This window comes from Calidris pugnax, unplaced genomic scaffold (genome assembly GCF_001431845.1).
Source record: "Calidris pugnax isolate Ruff unplaced genomic scaffold, ASM143184v1 scaffold20, whole genome shotgun sequence".
In the NCBI taxonomy this organism is placed as follows: Eukaryota; Metazoa; Chordata; class Aves; order Charadriiformes; family Scolopacidae; genus Calidris; species Calidris pugnax.
Genome location: NW_015094510.1, coordinates 22,942,677 through 22,961,851, shown reverse-complemented (window position 1 = coordinate 22,961,851; position 19,175 = coordinate 22,942,677). Strand labels below are relative to the sequence as shown.

General features: G+C 45.5%; 1 protein-coding gene across 1 annotated transcript in view; it reads left to right on the top strand.

The window, feature by feature from the left end:
- Positions 1–18,179, top strand: part of MTUS2 (microtubule associated tumor suppressor candidate 2) — a 351,323-nt gene extending 333,144 nt beyond the window's left edge. Inside the window, exons 11-16 of the mRNA XM_014966124.1 lie at positions 5,318–5,423; positions 7,191–7,264; positions 8,809–8,907; positions 10,526–10,645; positions 13,047–13,144; positions 15,698–18,179. Of these exons, the coding sequence (XP_014821610.1) occupies positions 5,318–5,423; positions 7,191–7,264; positions 8,809–8,907; positions 10,526–10,645; positions 13,047–13,144; positions 15,698–15,914 (714 nt within the window). The 3' untranslated portion in view covers positions 15,915–18,179. The remainder of the gene's footprint in view (positions 1–5,317; positions 5,424–7,190; positions 7,265–8,808; positions 8,908–10,525; positions 10,646–13,046; positions 13,145–15,697) is intronic.
- Positions 18,180–19,175: the final 996 nt, after the last annotated feature.

Genomic DNA, 19,175 nt, shown 5'->3' with positions numbered 1-19,175 from the left:
ATATATTTATAGAAATTCTTTTTATTGTTTTTAACATCCAAAGCCAGGTTGAGCTCTAGGTGGGCTTTGGCCTTCCTAATCTTTTCCCTACATAACTTTGCTACACCTTTGTAATCTTCCTGCGTGGCCTGCCCCTTTTTCCAAAGGTCATAAATTCTCCTTTTTTCTCTAAGCTGTGACCCTATCTCTTTGCTCAGCCAGGCCGGCCTTTTCCCCCGACGGCTCGCTTTACACCGTGTAGGGATGGCCCGTGCCTGGGCTTTTAATACTTCCTCCTTGAAAAACACCCAGCCTTCCTGAACACCTTTGCCCTTCAGGGATTCCTCCCATGGGACTTTTCCAACCAGCGTTCTGAAAAGGCTGAAGTCCGCCCGCCGGAAGTCCAAGGTTGAGGTTTTGCTAGCCCCCTTCCTTACCTCTCTAATAATTGAAAACTTGACCATTTCATGGTCGCTAAGCCCAAGACGGCCTCCGACCACCACATTTCCCACTAGTCCCTCTCTATTTGTGAGCAGCAGGTCTAGAGAGGCACTTCCCCTGGTCGGCTCACCTACCAGTTGTGTCATAATGCCTTTACCTTGCCTTTTCTCATTTGGCACTCCGTGAGCAGCAGATACAGTTCTGATTTTTCCAGCTGCAACCTGTGAGAACCTTTACCCATTGCCCAGCACCACAGTTTTCTCACAGGTGTACCTGCTGCACTCAGGTGCACTCTGCAATCTGTGCCATCAGGCTGTGACATCCCGCAGCCCCCGCTGCCATGGGTATGCCACCCAGGTGTCTGATGCAGCGCAAGGGCCAGTTGTCTGCAAAACGTGATCCCAGCCAACAGACCCCCTGTTTGCAGCATTGTTGCTTCCAATCTGGGGATTTTGCCAATTCCCAGGGCAGCTGGAGGTGGTAGAGGCTGAATTTTTCCCTCTCTGAGGCAATGTAAATTGGCAGCAACTGTGCAGCGCACATGTGGTGCGTGAGATGGGTGGATGTGACCAAAGGTTGAGGAGAAGGTTTTATGTTGGCATGTTCTGTATCTCAAGGTATCTCTAGTGTGCTAGAGATATTTTGGGGCTACTGCCTGAGGCAGGAGCCTGTGGGCAAGGCTCCAGAGCTGCTGCTCTTGCCCAGGGAGCGGGCTGACAGCAGGCGCTGCAGTGGGGTGCAGAGAGCAGACATGCTCCATGCAGTTCCCAAGGACGATGACAGCACTAGCTGTGGGCTCAGAAACAAACCAGCCCCACCAGCAGAGCCTGTGCTTGAGATAATTTTGACCACTGAGGAGGTAAAGGCTGGTGCATCACTGTGTGGCCACAGCTGGAGCACCTCCAGGAGCCAGGGAAAGGGGCTAGTCTGCAGTGAGCTCACAGGAGGGGAGAGCACCAACACAGGACAGCAGAGAGGGCAGCCCCCTGTCTTTAAGGTCAACTATTTGTAAAAAGGGAAATGACACCATTTGCTGCCTGTACTTGATGTACTGTAAAACACTCCTGGGATGGGAATGCAAATACAAACCGAGATGGTGACGGTTTTACGTCACTCGTGTCACAGCTGCCTGGTGTTAGATTTATTGTGTGACAGCATCGGCACGCCGGGGCTGGGCACTGCGTGGTCCTCGCTGGTGTGTGGGTCAGACAGCCGTGTCAGACACACGGCGTCCCAGCCTGTGCCCCACGGGGCCTGCTGCCCTGGGGACCACCGTGCAGTTTGGTTTGATTCTTCACTGAGGGAGGATTGAAAAAATCTGGCTGGATTTTACCTGTTTTAGATGCTGTGCCTGTTAGTTGTTACTGCTTTGCAGGCTTGTCATGTGCAACACAAAGCCTTTATCTGACTCGGTTGTTTTGTCCCAGACAAACTACCTTTTTCTATTAGTGCATTGATTTTCAAAGATGCATTAGAAGGTGCTGTCAAATAGGTTTTCGTGTTTTCTAATTTTTCAAAATCTTTGTCTGTTAATTCTTAGAGTTGAGTCATGTCTTTTGGTTCTTATTTCAGTCTATGCAAGACGGTTTTCTTGCAATGCCCCTCAAACTTTGTGCTTTTCTTTCTGATATGAAGAAGGAGTGCTGCTCCCAAAAGCCTTGGCTTCTTTTTCCTTTCACTGTGTCAGTGTGTCAGTGTGACTGGTAGTTGATATTAGCTGTACCTGCAAGCTGTGCCTCTCCTGGAGCACCAGGCATTAGCATTTGTGAAGGAATTTGTTCTGTTACTTAATTTTTTGCTGAGACAGTTTATCTCTGCTGCTCTTTGAAGTGCTTCTGCAAGCTTCCTGGACTAGAGAACAGATGTTGGGTTTTTTTCCCTCAAGTTGATCAGTGCAAGAAAGGGTGATGTAGGTCACTACAGGACTTGACTAGCAATAGACTTACTTTTCTCATGTTCTCCTCTATTGTGATTCTATTCATCACCACACAGAAACAGTGGAAACACATCTTTCCCTCTGACAGGCAAATAGTTCTCTCTCCTCCAGCCCTTTGGTTTGCTCCAGAGCTCTTTGTTCCCTGAATTACTGAAGATAACACAAACATTTTTCTCAACTGCTTTGAAAGTGCTGCTGTGACCCTAGTATCTCAGAGTTTACTCCCATCTTTTCAATCCGTGGTCCCGTTAGCATCTTAAGATGAGTTTTAGCAGGTTTCCCCTCTGAATTCCTACCCCACCGTATACCCATCCTATGTCAAGTGCTTTTGGTTAAGAGGAGGCTGACAGGTTGGAAAGGCTAGGTTGGAAAGCTACTCACCAGCAATGTTTCTTGGCCAAGGAGGAGAACTTTTGTAGTCTCAGAAGCAAGGTGCATGAGAAATAAGGATCCCTAACAGCTGCTGGCCCAAAGGGTTTGTAATCCTCTGGTTCTTCCTCCCCTTGGAGGAAGAGGTGAAGTGCCTGGCCTGACAAAACAAGCAAGACTGCTCAAGGGGCTGGGCTTGTTCAGTTTGATGCTTCTGAGCTGTCAGTGATCCCAAACAGCGTTAGACCAGAGGCACCTAACCCATGAACTGAGGAGCTCTTACGCTGGACATGAGAAAAGCCTTATCCTTGAGTTGTCCATCTGTGCAGGGTGATTTGGAGCTCGTGTTCGTGAAGGAAGTAACAATAGCAAAATCCTTTTAACTATGGATCTGCAGGTATTTCTGTACCCACACATCTGATCTCATATCTCCTTGCAAACTAAAGGCTGTGTCCCTGGCTTGCCAGTGTTTCTCACTTGAGCTGCTCAGCTGAACCTGTTTTGTGCACCAACCTATTGAACTTCTCCCACTAGAGTCTCCTCTTTATTTTACTTTATTAAGCCCTAAAAATCCTACCTGAGCTTCTTTTTATAACCAGAAATAACTACGACACAGGTGAAATAACCAGGACACTCAAGCCTATAGAGTAATTTAGTGGCGAAGCCAGAATTAATATCCAAGAGATCTGATTCTCAGTGCCAAGTATGCAAGTATCTGCTATGAAAAACTGCAGACAGGAGGTCATGCTGGAAGATTAAAAAGAGTCATGTGGGATGTGGATATGAAACACACAGAAGACAGAAAAATCCCTGGAGACCATTTAGAACATATTTAATTGGCTTTATAGATAAATAACCTGCCAAGGATGGTGGCAGCGAAAGGAGACCCCTTCACCTTCTGAAGGCATTGGTGTTGAGCGTAATCATTCCTATGGGGTGCTGCTCAGCTGAGAAGCAATTAGAGTATGAATAAAGACTTAAGCAATGGCAAGATTAAGAACATGGCAATGCTCATGAGGGTTCAGCATACAGACATCATGTACAAGGACATGGTACTCTGGGGAAAGTCAAGTGGTAGTCCCTATGCCATTAGTAACCCATTGAGTCATCTAGCCCCCCTTTCCCTGCTCTTTAATGCAGTGTATCAGCAGGCTGAGTCCTTATTGTTTTGCAAACTGCTCTCCACCGCTGAGTTGTCTCCCACATGATTGTGAAAATGAGTTTGGATAACTTTAAATTCCATGCTAAATGCCTATCTTTCATTCTAAGAGCATGCTTTCTCCAGTACAGTTGGAAGTTTTGCTTCTGTTGGATAATCTAACACGTTTGACAGTTAGATGCGGTGAAATAACATTTATTACAGTCAAGACATGCTTAGCTGCAGGAACTTTCTACCATTATTTAACATAACAGTGAGCAAAAAAGCTATTTGAAGTCAAGTCACTTTGCAATGAGCAGCTGTTTCATTATAAAAGTGGGATAGTTTGATCCTCTGAATTGCCACATACCACAGAGAATGTGTTAAATGTAGAGAATAAGATCACTGGGATTACAAAACCCAGAAAAGCAAATCGATGCATTGCATTCAGAAACTGCTCTGGACCACGGACTTAACCTTGATCACCACTTTTCGCTCTATTTTCTTTAATGATGCCTATCAAAACATCATCATTAGGGCTCTCGCTTTGCCTTTAGCTGAGTCTAGTAAGAAGCAGTGTACTGAAGAAGTCCCAAACCCATCGGGTGCACAGGAGCATAGGCCACCCACAGCCCTCTTCCAGCTGCGTCCCCTGCTCCCCGGTGGCTGTCTGCAGTGTGGTGCAGCAGCAGGACATCTTTCTGGCCCCAGTATGAGACCAGAAAAAAAGTTTTGTGGCCTCCCTATCTTGGTTACTTCCATGCCCACCTGAAAACTCTTGTGTCTAGAATGAAAAGGGTGCTATCATATCTTTCATCAGTTTATTGGATATGGCCTCAAAATACATAATTCAAGAGGACATAGGAATTAGAGTGCTGACAACTTCATAGGATACTCTTTTTCAAGTAAAAGTGTGATAGATTGCAATTCATTTTACATACCCACTGATAATAATTTCAATGTTTCTCTAGAAATAAATATTTTACAGCTATGAATAATTCATAGGCACTTTCCATAGAAGTTAATTCAAGACCTTACAATAAAAATCATTGCAGCAGAGGGCCGTGAAGACAAAAAAACCATGGTGGCTCACAAACTGTGGATGTTTATCTGCCCATCAGAGGGAGTGGGGTCATTAGTATAATTTAGATTAATGGAGTGTTGAGAGTTCTGAACATTTTGTAAATGGCTTTTTCGCTTAAGGGCTTTTTGGCCTTTTGTTTTCTTATGCACCTCTTTTATCACTGTTAAGTTAAAAGAGTAAAAATACCATCAGCAATGACTACACGCTACCCCTCAAGGCCTCAACATACCTGTTTGGTAATGAATAAAACTGGCTTGGGCGCTGGAAGTGTCACGCTCAGTGGATCCCTCCACTCTCTGGAGCTCTCTAGCAGCGTGCCACAGCGTGTCTAACCGTGTGCCCGTGTCTCCTCTCACTGTCGTTGGTACAGGTGGAAGATATCACCGCTTCACATGAGGCTGCCATCTTACAGTTGGAAAATGACCATATAGTTGCCATTACGGTGCTGAAGGATGAGAACGACTGGAAGATTCAAGGTAAGCCAGTGACAACCCGATGGCTACAGAGCTATTCCAGAGCAGGAATTAATACTGTAGAGAGATTGTGTAAGCCTGGATTTTCTTCCTTCAGAGCAAATGATGCAGAAAATTTGTATTGATCTAGTGCTTTCAGATGGAGTGGACGACCAGGCTCATGCTAGGGGTGAGGGACAACTGTGTGCAGTGTGTACAGCATCTAACTTGGACCTGAGACTACCTGAGGGGTCTTTGGGCCAAGGATAAGGCTTTCTCCATGGGTTGCTGAACACAGAATCCAAATTCAACCTCACCTCACACAGACTTTTCTCAAGAGCCTACTCCCCAGGTGCTCAGGAGGCTAGACCTCATTGAACATCTCTGAATTTAGGTGCTTAAATGCCCACACTGCTTCTAAAAACAAGTCTTGTCGTTTTCAGTAGCAAAAGTCTGGCCGTGCTGAGCAGATCAAAGCCACACGCTGCTGCGGATCTGCACTTCACCGCCGTTACCTTTATTTTATGTTATGGTTTTTCCATGGCATTTGATGCTGCAGAGAGAGCTGCTTCCTCCCTACCAGTTCCGTATCTAAATACATTTCTTTGTACATGCTTTAGCTGACATTTAACAGTTATTTGTACCATCGCCCTCTTTTTTTTTTTTTTCACACACAGGCATGAAGGTCTAATTTTCGAATAGCTCTAGTAGGTTTTCCCACAACATTCCCCAGACAAAGCCACATTGCTTAGCTCTGCACAGTATCCATTAGAGACACAGTCCTGTAGGCAGAGATGGTATCTGGCATACAGCTTTTAAATTAGCATATACAAGTTTGAAATTAATTTTAAAAAGACCTGTTCCTTGCTTGAGGATATTTTTATCTGTCCAATTTTCTTAGTATTTGCCAATGATTTAACTTGGCAGTGGTTTATGAGGGCTCTGGTGGCCAGTTTGAGCTCCTTGCTCCAGGTGTGGGTACGAAATGCCCTCCTGTGCATGGAGAAGGCATTGCAGCAGCTGTGGTCCAGCGCACCGTGCGGGGCACTAGAGCAATAGTGTTATTGCTGCTGTTACTGTGGGTAGTGAGCAACAGTTAGAGGGCAAAACCTGGAGGTAAAGACACAAAAAATAGTCTCCATGTACTAAAAAGGCAGGTGCTACTACTGTACTGAATGACAATTTGATGCCATTGGTTTAGAGATTAAACTTCGTTCCACTTTGGTTATTAAACTTCTGGTTATTATTAAGCTCAGGGTGAGTTGTTCTGGAGGTGAAACCTTTAATCATATAATATGAATAGAGGAATATTTTCTCTTTGGGCTCTGTCAGCCTCACTAATGGAATAAACCTCACAGGGCATCTGCCACAGCTCCTGGGAGAAGCACTGTCATTTGCATTTTTGCATCTGAGTTGCTGGCCCCTCTCTTTATCTCCCCAAAGAAATTGCAAGCCAAGATTTTTAATATATTAAATTTAAAACTCTCAGATTTAGGGTTACTCACTCTGAACTGGTAAATGACCCGTTGTCAGACTGACCCTTTTCAAATCAGAGCCCCTGGGAGGGGGGAATTCTGAGCAGTTCTGAAAAATCAGAATCTGTTCACGTGGAAACTGAAATCCTGAAACAATTCACCTAAGGTCACACAGTATATTTGTATCAGTTTCCTACTCAACTTCCATGCCCTAAAACTGCAGCCCAAATTGCGCTTGACTCACGATGGCTTTGCTCTTGGACCCTGGTTTGCTGGACTTCACTTAGCAGTGTCATGTCTTTGTGTCTTCCCCTAGAACTGAATACTGGTCACAAGCTGGAAAAGGCACAATTAGAAGAGAATTTTGAAAAACTGCGTCTGTCACTCCAGGTTAGCAGTTTCGTTATTTCCCACCCCTTTAATGATGTTGTGGAGCAGCTGACGGGGCAGCCCCAGCCCCCTTGCCAGCTGCCAGCACACCAGCTTGTTACTTCTTACCAGCTAGAGTACCTCGTGTCCTCTGCCTGCCCAAACTGGGATCTATCAGACAAGGTGCCCCCTCACGTTTTTTCCTCCCCCTTGGTTGGTTCAGCAAAATACTATCTGAAAGAGAAGAGAGGACAAACCTGAAGGGAGGAAAAAGCAACTGGATAAAGCAAAGAAATGTCCTTTTGACCCTGCTGGCCCAGCACAAGGAGCAAAGTTGAGCTCTTCCCCCTGCATGGTGGGGAGAGCTCGAGCACCTGCAGTGCCTGTGAGCATCATCTTGCCTACATGGTACCCTCCAGCAGGCACCTCTGGGGCTCAGAAACACTCACCTCTCCCTGCCTGGCCTGTGCTTGTGCTTTAAACTCTTCCCCACTGCCTGGAGGTGGGGGAACTGGCCCTGCAATCTAGACACATCTCCATTCCCACCGGAGGGCAATGCAGTCCCTGATGAAGGATGTCCCAGGGCTGGCCCTGTTCTGCAGCCAGGCTATGGCTGGCCAGGATCAGCCCTGCAGAGTCACATCTCCCACATCCCGCTATTTAACATCAAGCTCAAGACCGTCTTGGCTTTTTTGGCCCTTCTTATAACTCCGTGCTGTTCTCTCCCTCTAGATGAAGAAATCCCAAGGAGCAGAGGGCAGAAACATGCCCCTGTGATTCATGCTAAGTTTGGAAATCTTGTGTGAACAAGTGAAAATGCCACAGCAAATAATGCAGGCTCTGTTTGATTTCATAGGCAGAGATGAATTGCAGTTTTTAAGCCCCCTGACTAGCACACACACAGCGACTGCCACTGCCTTCCTGTGGCTGTGACAGTTCAAGGCATGTTAGCAGCTTTGCAATAAGCACTGCTGTAATGTTACAGCCAAGAAATTACATATAGGAAAGATAAGAATACCAGTTTCACAGCAACCATGGCTTTCACAGACGTTGTATACAGAGAGGTAACAAAAATATGACTGCTTCAACTAGCATGTTGTTCTGTTTATAACTCTGAGATGAAATGACAATCTTTAAGTTCCACATCACTAATTTATCGTTGTTTTTTACCATGTTATAAGCCCAGAAAGGTGAAGGAAGCAGGGATGGGGTATCTACTGACCCATTCAGACTCTAGGGACCACACAAATGGTCTTTTCCATGCCTCTGATATAAATGCCAGCTCATTTAATGAAGGACAGATTCATTCTCATCCAGCCCAAGGTGATGGGGTGATTTAGCATCAAAGACACTTCATGAGGTAGTGCCAGTCAGTGTCAGCCAGCTGCAGGCGTTGCAGGGATTTTATCAAAAACCCCAATGTATGTTAAAGTGGACTTACATAAAAAACACCACCTCGCAGGGGTTTCTAAGCCTCGTTCAGATCCCCTGGTGGTTTCTCAGTGCAGGTTGACTTGTGTGAATGTAAGAGGAGTGATAACATGGTTGATGTGTCTCCCCTCCAGGACCAGATAGACACCCTCACCTTCCAGAACCAATCTCTTAAGGCCAAAGCAGACCGATTTGAAGAGGCTCTGAAGAAAAACACCGAGGAACAACTGAAGGTAGGTAGATGGCAACTACAACTATACAGTCGTCAAGACACATGTTTCTAAGTATGACCCACATGACGTGATTCAGTGGATAGCAATGGGATCCTTATGCCAGGGACTGGGGGGCAGGTCCCAACCAAGAACACAGTTGTAGAGCTCTGACCAGGAGTCAGAAATCTTAGCCTAGGTCCATCATTTTCTAATTTTACTTCATTTTCTTGATTCTTTCACCCAGCATTTGTAGCTCTGTTTCTGAAACACTTTATTAACTCCAACTAGTATGTTCTTACTGCTGTCTGTTCTTCTTTCCCTTCTTCCTCTCATTCTCTTTATTTCACATTTCAGTTTCTTTTTTTTTTTTTTTGTGCTTTCTGAACCAACTTACTTGATATCCTTTGTATTCCCTCTTTTTTTTCTGGACTTGCAGGGGACAGGCCTGTCATATGAAGCATTTATTCAACTGCTGTCTATTGGGGTCATGCTGTTTATTTACAGTGTGTAAGTAAACACACACTGCAATTATTTATCTGAAATTAAATGACCCTCCAAAAATGAATTTTCTTTCAACTTGGGGCATTTCAGTGTGTTCACAGCACTACCCCATCAGCATGATAGGGATCATGATGGGATGCCCCATCACTTCCAGGGATGGGGTATCCACAACTCCACTGGAACAGGTTGCCCAGGGAAGTTGTGGATGCCCCATCCCTGGAAGTGTTCAAGGCCAGGCTGGATGGGACCTTGAGCAACCTGCTCTAGTGGGAGGTGTCCCTGCCCATGGCAGGGGGGTTGGAACTAGATGATCCTTGAGGTCCCTTCCAACCCTAACCATTCTATGATTCTATGACAGATGGAACAGAGAGAAAACAATGGGGTGAGGAAGGGGTTCAGTGAGTTTTTCAGTGAGAAAAACTCCTTAGGAAAGGAGCACAAATGTCTGAAACAGGTTTGGCCATGGGAAACAGGCAGCATCAGTCCCTTTCCACCTTCGCCGGAGTGATTTACATGAAAGGCCAAATTCTGCTGTGTCACAGGGATGTTAATGCCAAGTACCACCAGGCAGTTCATTGGGAAAAATTCAGAACAGCTTAAGTTAGCAACAGTATTTCATCAGTATAATTCAGAGCACATCCTTTGCCCATGGGTTGAACCCTAGTATCCCCTACATGTGAAGTTCTCAAGCATAGGAGGAACTTTTCCCCACCATATCTGATCTTTATTAACAGGAACTGTGAAGCAGTGGTGCAGGAAAAGCAGAACACTGTAGTTTTCACTTCCAACCCCTTTGTCCAGTTTCCTCTGTTTCATGTTTGTACTTTTCCCAAGCCAAAATACCTGCACAATCATAAAACACCTCATGCAATTCCCAAGCTATGAGTAGGAATGAGGTTGCTGAACAACCTGGTGTCCCATTCTTCTAGCCATGAGGCTGGCAAAAGAAAGGTACCCTTGGCTATCCAAAGGGATGGTCTCAGAGAGAATATAAGGGCTCAGATGGGCTGCGGAGATCCAAGTCCAGGTGGTTTTCACTGAGACTCCTAAGCCACTGGCTGCATTGAGGAAACCTTAGCTTCTGGCTGAAGACGCATTTGTGGCTGACAGATATCCAAATCACTGGTGTATTTCCTAGATTGTACGAGCTCCATATCTGCACATAGAAGAAGATCTGAAGAGCTTAAAACATGTTCTGGAAATGAAGACCCATCAGATTCACCAACAGGAGAAGATGATTATGGAGCTAGAAAAACAGGTGAGTTGTCATTTTTCCACCAGAGAAGACATGAAAGAGATAATAAAGTTTGGTTACAGCAGATGAACTTGAAAAGGGTGAGAAAACACATGGTGTTGGGGAAGGACGCAAAGAAGTTCATTAGTGGCTATAAATTGTGTTGTTCCACTGTCAACCTACATAGCTGCTTCTACTATACCATGTCTCAGGTTTTCACTCAGAAATTGGGATCTTTCCCCATGCCTTCACCCAACCGTGATACCTTTGATTTCTCCTACACATCATCCTAAACATCATGTATTGCTTTTTTGTGCAATACCTGCCCAGCCTGTTAGGTTGGACAGCGAGGCAAGTGGTGTAGGAAGAATGGAGGAAGGGGAACTTTATGGAAGTCCAGAGCTTAATTTTGTACGCTGTCCTTCACCATATGCCCCTTCTGGATTCAGGTAACCATTTAGAAGAGGACAAGTGGAGGAAGACTGACCCATGTGTGTCTTGCTGCTGCTTGTGCAGGCATTTAGGGAGCTCCCAGCCACGAGTATGAATTAGTGATATTCAGCAAGCTGTCTCTAGCAAGGCCTATGCTAGGGAAGGTCTCTCCAACCCTAAAGTAATGCTTTTCTGCAGCCTATGCTGTTTTCTCATCCATTGCTTGTCAGGGTCCCTAACAAAGAACTCCCCAGTTCACCATCAAATACATTTTTTTTTTGTTGGAAAGGGGATTGATTTTGTCAGGCATAACCTACAGTGACAGAAAACGTGCAGCGTGGTGACAGGAGGAGACACTACCTCAGCTGGGGAGCCAGAACAGCTGGTTCAGCGCAGCATTCAGCAAGATCTGTTTCCATTTACAGGGAAATTTGAGAACTCTGAGGATTATTTTGCTGAACAGATGCTTGAGTAAGTGGAAGTAGAGAGAAGTGCCTCTTTGTAACTGAGGCTTGTTAACTGTGCTCCTTCCAACACGCTGCTCCTGGAGCGAAGCCAGCATGAGCTGTAGTGTTATACTGGAAAAAAAAAAAAATCCCAAACAACAGCCTACATAGTTCCTGGCCATTTAGCTGCTTTTGCTAATTAACCACACATGAGCACACAGTCCTGCTCCTGCCCTTAATCATAGGAAAACACTGGCTTTGCAGCGGTCCACAGACACAACTGCTTTCTCTTTAAAGAGCTACCTTTATAGGTGCCAGAACATCTACAGGGCACCTCCAAATGCTCTTAAAGATGGGGTACCTCATAAGGGAGCAGGAGGGCATTTCAAATGCAGGATCAGGCTTGGCTCCTTCTCTACCAAAAGGGAGGCTGGAAATGAAGGTGGCAGGGGAGGGGTGGTATAGGGTGAAGGTTGCAGTGGAGACGGAAGGAGATGCTCAGGTCATCTCCCATGCTTTGTACTGGCATAGCTACTACTTATAAAACTACTGAGGAAGCAGAGAGGGGGCCCATGACGGTGATTACTCTCTCAAAACATTTCAAAACAGGGCCAGAATCCTTGTTCCACTCTAACAGAATATACTGGGATAGGCCAGAATATCTGAGAATCAGGAGTATCCTCTATGATTACCTGCATAGATTGCAAACCACGCATAAAATTGATGCCTCCACCATGAAATGTGAGTTATTGCAAACTCCAGTGCACAATATTTTGGTTTTTTGTAAAAGGTTGGGAAATTCAATAACCTACCTCACACAGAGATAAGGTTACCCTGTAATATCTTGTTTTCTTCCAAAAGTGTTGACTTCAGCAACATTCAAACTGCTGGAAAACCAAGAACTAAGGTGATAAAGTAGGTCAAATTCAAAACTTGGGAAAAACAGGGCACCTGAGGCTGTAGTACTTGCCTGTAAACATCTTACTGTTGTTTTAGTACACTGCTATTGACATCCTCAAACTCTGTCCTTGAATTGTCCTGAGGAAAAGCTACCTATGCTTGGGATTGGATGAATCAAGGCCAGGCTGGATGGGGCTTTAAGCAACCTGGTCTGGTGGGAGGTGTCCCTGCCCATGGCAGGGGGGCTGGGACTCGATGATCTTTAAGGTCCCTTCCAACCTGAACCATTCTATGATTCTATGAATTTTGTTTAACTGTAGCTTAAAATTAAATGTCTAGTTTAAGCCTGCCATTTAAGCTGACGCTGCCAGCAGTAGAGAGAAGTGTCTCCAAAGGGAAGCCCACCACAGTGGTCTAAGGTTGCTTCTGGGTGTAATCTGCCTTGGTGGGTAACTCCTTCCTCCCCATAGCCAAGGAGTCATGATGTGTGAGTCAGATCTCTACATCTCAGCTGCAGTCAAGACGACCACCTCCATCTATCCTCCAATTTTGGAAGCTGCTTTAGGGACAAATAAAGATAAAGAACAAATCCTCTTGGATCAGGTGTTTGGCTTTCTTCAGACTTAACGAACCTTCTCTCATTGCAGGTTGAAAAAAATTTTAAACTGGAAGAAAAAATCACTGTGCTGCAGCAGCAGAATGAAGAACTCAGAGCCAGAATTGAGCAAAATACTGTCATAACAAGGTTTGTGCTGGTATTTGGAATCTGTTTGAAAGGAGACTGCAGATCTTAACTGCCCAAGGCTGGCACTTACTTTGGAAAGGGAAAAACTTATTTCCTCCTGAAAGTGTATTGGTGTCCTGATCTGCTTGTTTTATTTTTAAAAATCTCTTTTATATTAGGTTTTGCTTACTTTAACATAAGAAAGGGTACGTATCTGTCTGGGTATTTCCATGATTTTGACATGCTGCTGAGACAAAAGTTGCCAGTGGCTTCTGATCTCAGTGTCAGTGCCCTGAGACCCGTTAATCAGTGGGTAACAAAGGTGGGAAATAGGATAATTTCAGGGGAGACATCATAATGACGCCACTGTCACCCAAGCAGGGTTGTTCTTTGTTTTTTTTCATCTGCACTGTCTGTTTATACCCTTGTCACAACCTGATAAGGGTGACAAGGCTCCTAGTGTAGAAGTAGAGAAGGGTAGAACAGTCCCTGTCCCAGAGAGTTTATAGTCTGCCATAAGGGAAAAAAAGGCAGCTGGGGCCAGGCAGAAAGGGTACCAGGGGAGATGCCAGACCTGAACTTGTCCCAACACACTATATGTCATTTGTTGCCAGAAATGATGCCGTTGGCCTAAAATGCAATTCAATTTTTAGCTGAATTTTTAAAGCCTCAGCGTCCCATCTCTGGTTTAATTCTACGTTTTGTCTTTCTACTGTCTCCTGTATTAATGATTCAGCCTTTTAAAAAAATTGTCTCTTGCATATAGATATTTTTAAAAGTCAGCATTGTTTGTAGTAACATTCGGGCTGGGGTGGGGATTATGTTTCCGCTCACCTGATTGCAAATAGCTGTAACCCACATGTCACTGTCTGAGGTGGGTGTCTACAGCCTTTCTGTGCTTGGGGAGCAAAACCAGGAATTTTTAATGTCTGGTTCAACGGATGGGTTTGAGACACCTGGAAGTGGCAGTGTCTCTCCACACCTGTGACAGCAGCCAGGGTGCCCGGGTTCGGTGCTCAGGTCTCTCTGCATTGCCGGTCCCTGCCTCCGGCTGGTTTCGAAGAACATCTGCCAGGAGAAATTCTGAACTTGAGGTCAGCCTGGAAAGTCAGCTTAGAGGACAGTCATTTTCAACAGTAACAGTTGGGGGACAGCTATGGGGACAGTGTCAGGCAGGCTGCTGGCTGGAAAAGGATGTAATGGGGCTTCGTGTATAACTTTTGTGGCCTGTTGTGTCTTGTTAGATACTGGAAAAGAAAATAGTAATTCCACATCTAGCAAGAGGTTTCGTATGGAGTTATTTCTTCAGGGTGAGCTCACTTGTGGACTTTCTCGTGCCTGTTAGACTGTGAGCTCACGACACAGCTGGTTCCCTGATGGGACTGCAGATAGGATTTTCCTCCTCTACCAAGCAGTTTTCTGAAAACATCTGCCATCTTGTGTCTGTCAGTCCTTCAACTCTGCTAGCCACTGCTTCATGGTTCAAAACTTCCAGGGACTCGGAGAACAGACATATTCTTGATCACCTGAGCTCCATTTCTGACAGAACCAAGGCTAAAAAAACAGAAATTCTTTAAAAATGTTATTTAAACAAAATCAGAAATGCCAACCCCACCCTCTCAGAGTCTTTTGATGACACAAAGAGAGTGGACCAGCAGTCCCTGACATCTGCTATAGGCTTCAGGCTATACCTAGAAAAGGAGCTGTGCGGAATTTTGTGTTTGCATCCAAAATCCACGCCCAGCTGCTGCTGAACCCAGGAAATAGCAAGGAGGGGGGTTAGATGTCTCCCTGCTTATTTCTGCAAAATCCAAGGTTGCCTGCAAATCAGGTTTGGTACATGCCCACAGCTGCCCCAGGCTGAACACATCGGGACCTGGCTCCTGCCCAAGCGTAGTGGGGCTGCAGAAGCCAGGTGCTCCCACCTGCATCCTCCGGGACGGTGGTGTTGCCAGCACATGCCCAAAACACACTTTGATCAGGTCCCACAGTCTGCTGGCACTGACCCATTTCTTTTAAAACCAGTCAGCTGGATAGATGAGACCTTACTGCGGCCTTCCAGTACTTAAAGAGGGCTTGTGAGAAAGACTTTTTTAGCAGGACCTGTTGTGATAGGACAAGGGGTTAATGGTTTTAAACTAAAAGAGGGTAGATTTAGACTAGATATAAGGAAGACATTTTTTACAATAAGGGTGGTGAAACACTGGAACAGGTTGCCTAGAGAGGTGGTAGATGTCCCATCCCTGGAAACATTCAAGGTCAGGTTGGACAGGGCTCTGAGAAACCTGTACTAGTTGAAGATGTCCCTCCTCATTGCAGGGGGGTTGGAGTTAGATGATCTTTAAAGGTCCCTTCCAACCCAAACTATTCTATGAGTCTAGGGATGGGATGGGATGGGATGGGAAGGGATGGGATGGGATGGGATGGGATGGGATGGGATGGGATGGGATGGGATGGGATGGAGGGAGGTGCTGGGTGTCCTGCCTGGCCCTGCCTCTTGTGCAGCACTGGCTGCATTAATGCCACCATGTTCACACTGGTGAGCCTTACATGTTGTCCTGCTTCCCTCTCCAGGCAATTATCAGAGGAGAACGCTAATCTTCAAGAATACGTTGAGAAAGAAGTGGAGGAGAAGAAGAAGCTGAGCAGGACTAATGAAGAGCTCCTCTGGAAGCTGCAGGAGGGAGAAGCTGTGAGCCCCGTGAAACTCCCACCCGCGTCGTCCACTTCTTTTCATCGCTGCGCATCCGGGGACTCCTCTCCAGCTAAAGTCAGAACCTTGCGGCGGTGATTTCGCCCCAGCGCGCCAAAGGTCCCCTGCCTTTTATGCATTTCCAATCTGCTAAATGTTACCATCCAAGGAAGTCTTACCATCATCAGGCGCCCAGGGCTCATGGCTGCAAGCGTGCTTGGTAGCTGCATAGCTTTACACTAGGCAGGGTACTCTTACAGTCCCCATATAGGAGATCTTGGTTCTGACGTGGTGATGAGGGTAGCAAAGAAGACAGCAAAAAGCCAGGACAGCAGAAGGTTAGAATAGCAAAGCGGTTAGTTTGATGTATTAAGATTTTAACTATGGTTAGAGCCAAAAGTTGGAAAATACTATATTAATGGTTCATCAGAATGAACTTTTGCTGCAGTATTTCAGGTTAGTTACAAATACAGTTCAAGTTGTTAATATTTCTGTATATGTGTCTGTGTTTATATACATGTACGTATTGTACCTTTATACCTATATATAGACGCACACACATATATACGTAGTTGAAGATGTTCTGAATTGCATTTTTTTATATTATTGGATACTATTAAGTGCTGATATATTTTCATGACAGTCAGCAGTTTTCTAACTCGTGCCTAAGACTTGTATCTAAATGAAAAGCATTTCTGTTTAGCTTCCCAGGAATATTTATACCCAATGTAGAAGAAAGTTACACAGAAGTAGAAGCGCCTTCCAAATGACCACCAAGTGGTACTCTATTTAACAAGAACACCAGCGACTTTGAAATTTTGAGACAGTACTGCCTTTGAAACCATCACCTTTGCATTGAACACCAGACCAGATACGCATACTACTCACTGCTTTTTAACTCTTAGCATCGATATTGTAAGTGGACATAGTATAGAGATGAGAAACCTGAGGGTTTTAGCAAATTTGGTAGAGGTTACTGGTTAACGTGTTTCAATTTTAGTGACTTTAAATCCTAGTTAGGTCTTGTCTTATTTTACCTTGTCCTGGTTTGAATACAACTAAAATATCTGGTTGTAACTGCCTCTCCATTTTGATTTATTTTAAGTCCCATAAGCAAGAAGGAGAAAATAAGTTATTCAACCTTGATCTTTGCTGGCCAAGAGGTTTCCAGCATTAGGATGAGATACCAGGCACCTGCCAGGGCTCTAGGTTCCTCCCATCTGAAACACCAAACAGAGCGCAGCGGACTACATGGGCGCAAATGAGGTCAGAATTTCTTTCCTTCCACATATATACATTATTTCACGTTGCTAAAGCTTGCCCAAAGTTACAGAGCACTTTTTGAAGATTCATGGAAAAGAGTGGCTAAACTACCTTTAACTTTCCCTGCCTAGAAGCAAAAAAAAAAAAAAATTCACCCAGGGTTGGGGTGACCCCCACCCACCCAAAGGGGTGGTGAGGCTGAGGAGTGGCTGGGATGGGACGGGTGCAGGGCCCTTGTGGGCACTGCTCGCAAGAAAAAAATATGCCTGAGCATAATTTAAAAAGAGGAAAAAAGAAAGAAAAAGAGATCTGTGGGATGCTTTTCTATCCAGCTTGTGGCAGAGAGCCTGAGTGTGTTCCTGGTCTGAGCACCGGGGTCAAGGCAAGCGAGAGACCGTACGTGCAGCAAACCCCTGGGGTGGGGGAGGGCGGCTCTCCTTCCCACCCGGCTCTGCTTCAGCTTTCCTGGGAAGTCCTCAGGATTCACAGACTGCAGCTTAGATACAGCTTCAACCATCATCAAAGCGCCTGTGGCCTGTTCCACAGCACTTAAAAAAAAAAAAAAAAAGGTGGGTTTTTTTTCTTCTTTTTAGAGAAATTTATTTTTGTAGCAGCTTTTGCATGATACTGAGTAAACTGAGCATCTTGTTAGAATAGATCCTGCCACACCAACTACTACTGTTGAAGTGCATTACTAGATTTTAGTGTGTCCAGCAAATACAACCTGAAAGTAGAATAGATGCCTAACACACACGCATACAAAGCCCCTCCTTGCCAAGTACAATTTTAATCACTTTCACACGTGCTAAATGCCCAGATACCTGCAATATCTACTGCATTGTTATGTTGCAGTCTGCCCATGCAATTCTGAGGCAATGAGATCATAGAACTATAGAATGGTTCAGGTTGGAAGGGACCTTTAAAGACCATCAAGTCCAACCCTCCTGCCATGGGTACGGACATCTTTCAGCAGATCATGCTGCTCAAAGCTCCATCCAACTTGACCTTGAACACTTCTAGGGATGGAACAGCTACAACTTCTCTGGACAACCTGTTCCAGTGTCTCATCATCCTCATTGTAAATAATTTCTTTCTTATGTTCAATTTAAGACTACTATCTTTCAGTTTAAAGCCATTACCCCTTGTCCTGTTGCTACAGGCCCTGGTAAAAAGTCTCTCTCCATCTTTCTTATAAGCCTCCTTTATGTATTGAAAGGCCACAATAAGGTCTCCCTGGACCCTTCTCTTCTCCAGGCTGAACAACCCCAGCTCTCTCAGCCTGTCTTCACAGAAGAGGTGCTCCAGCCCTCTGATCATCCTTGTGACCCTCCTCTGGACCTGTTCCAACAGGTCCATGTCCTTCCTGTGGTAAGGGCTCCAGAGCTGGATGGAATACTCCCAGGTTGGGTCTCTGTAGAGCAGAGTAGAGGGGCAGAATCCCCTCCCTCAACCTGCTGGCCACACTTCTTTTGATGCAGCCCAGGATGTGGTTGGCTTTCCAGGCTGTGAACGCACATTGCTGGATCATGTCCAACCTTTCATCCACCAGTACTGCCAAGTCCTCCTCAGCAGGGCTGCTCTCAATCCCTTCATCCACCAGTATCACCTAGTGATACTGGGAATTTCCCTGACCCAGGTGCAGGACCCTGCACCTGGTCTTGTTAAACCTCATGAGATTCGCATGGGCCCACTTTTTGAGCTTGTCCAAGCCCCTCTGGATGGCATCCCTTCCCTCAGGTGCATCAACCAGACCACTTGGCTTGGTGTCATCTGCAAACTCACTGAGGGTGCACTCAATCCCACTGCCTATGTCATTAGTAGAGGTAGTAAACAGTACTGGTCCCAGCACAGATCCCTGAGGGACACCACTTGTTACTCATCTCCATTTGGACATTGAGCACTTGACTGCAAGTCTTCAGACGCAGCCATCCAGCTGATTCCATATCCAACACCCATCCATCAAACCTCTGTCTCTCCAGTTTAGTGACAAGGATGTTGTGTGGGGCTGTATCAAAGGCCTTACAGAAATCCAGGTAGATGACATCGGTTGCTCTTGCCTTATCCACCAACACAGTCACTCCATCACAGAAGGCCACC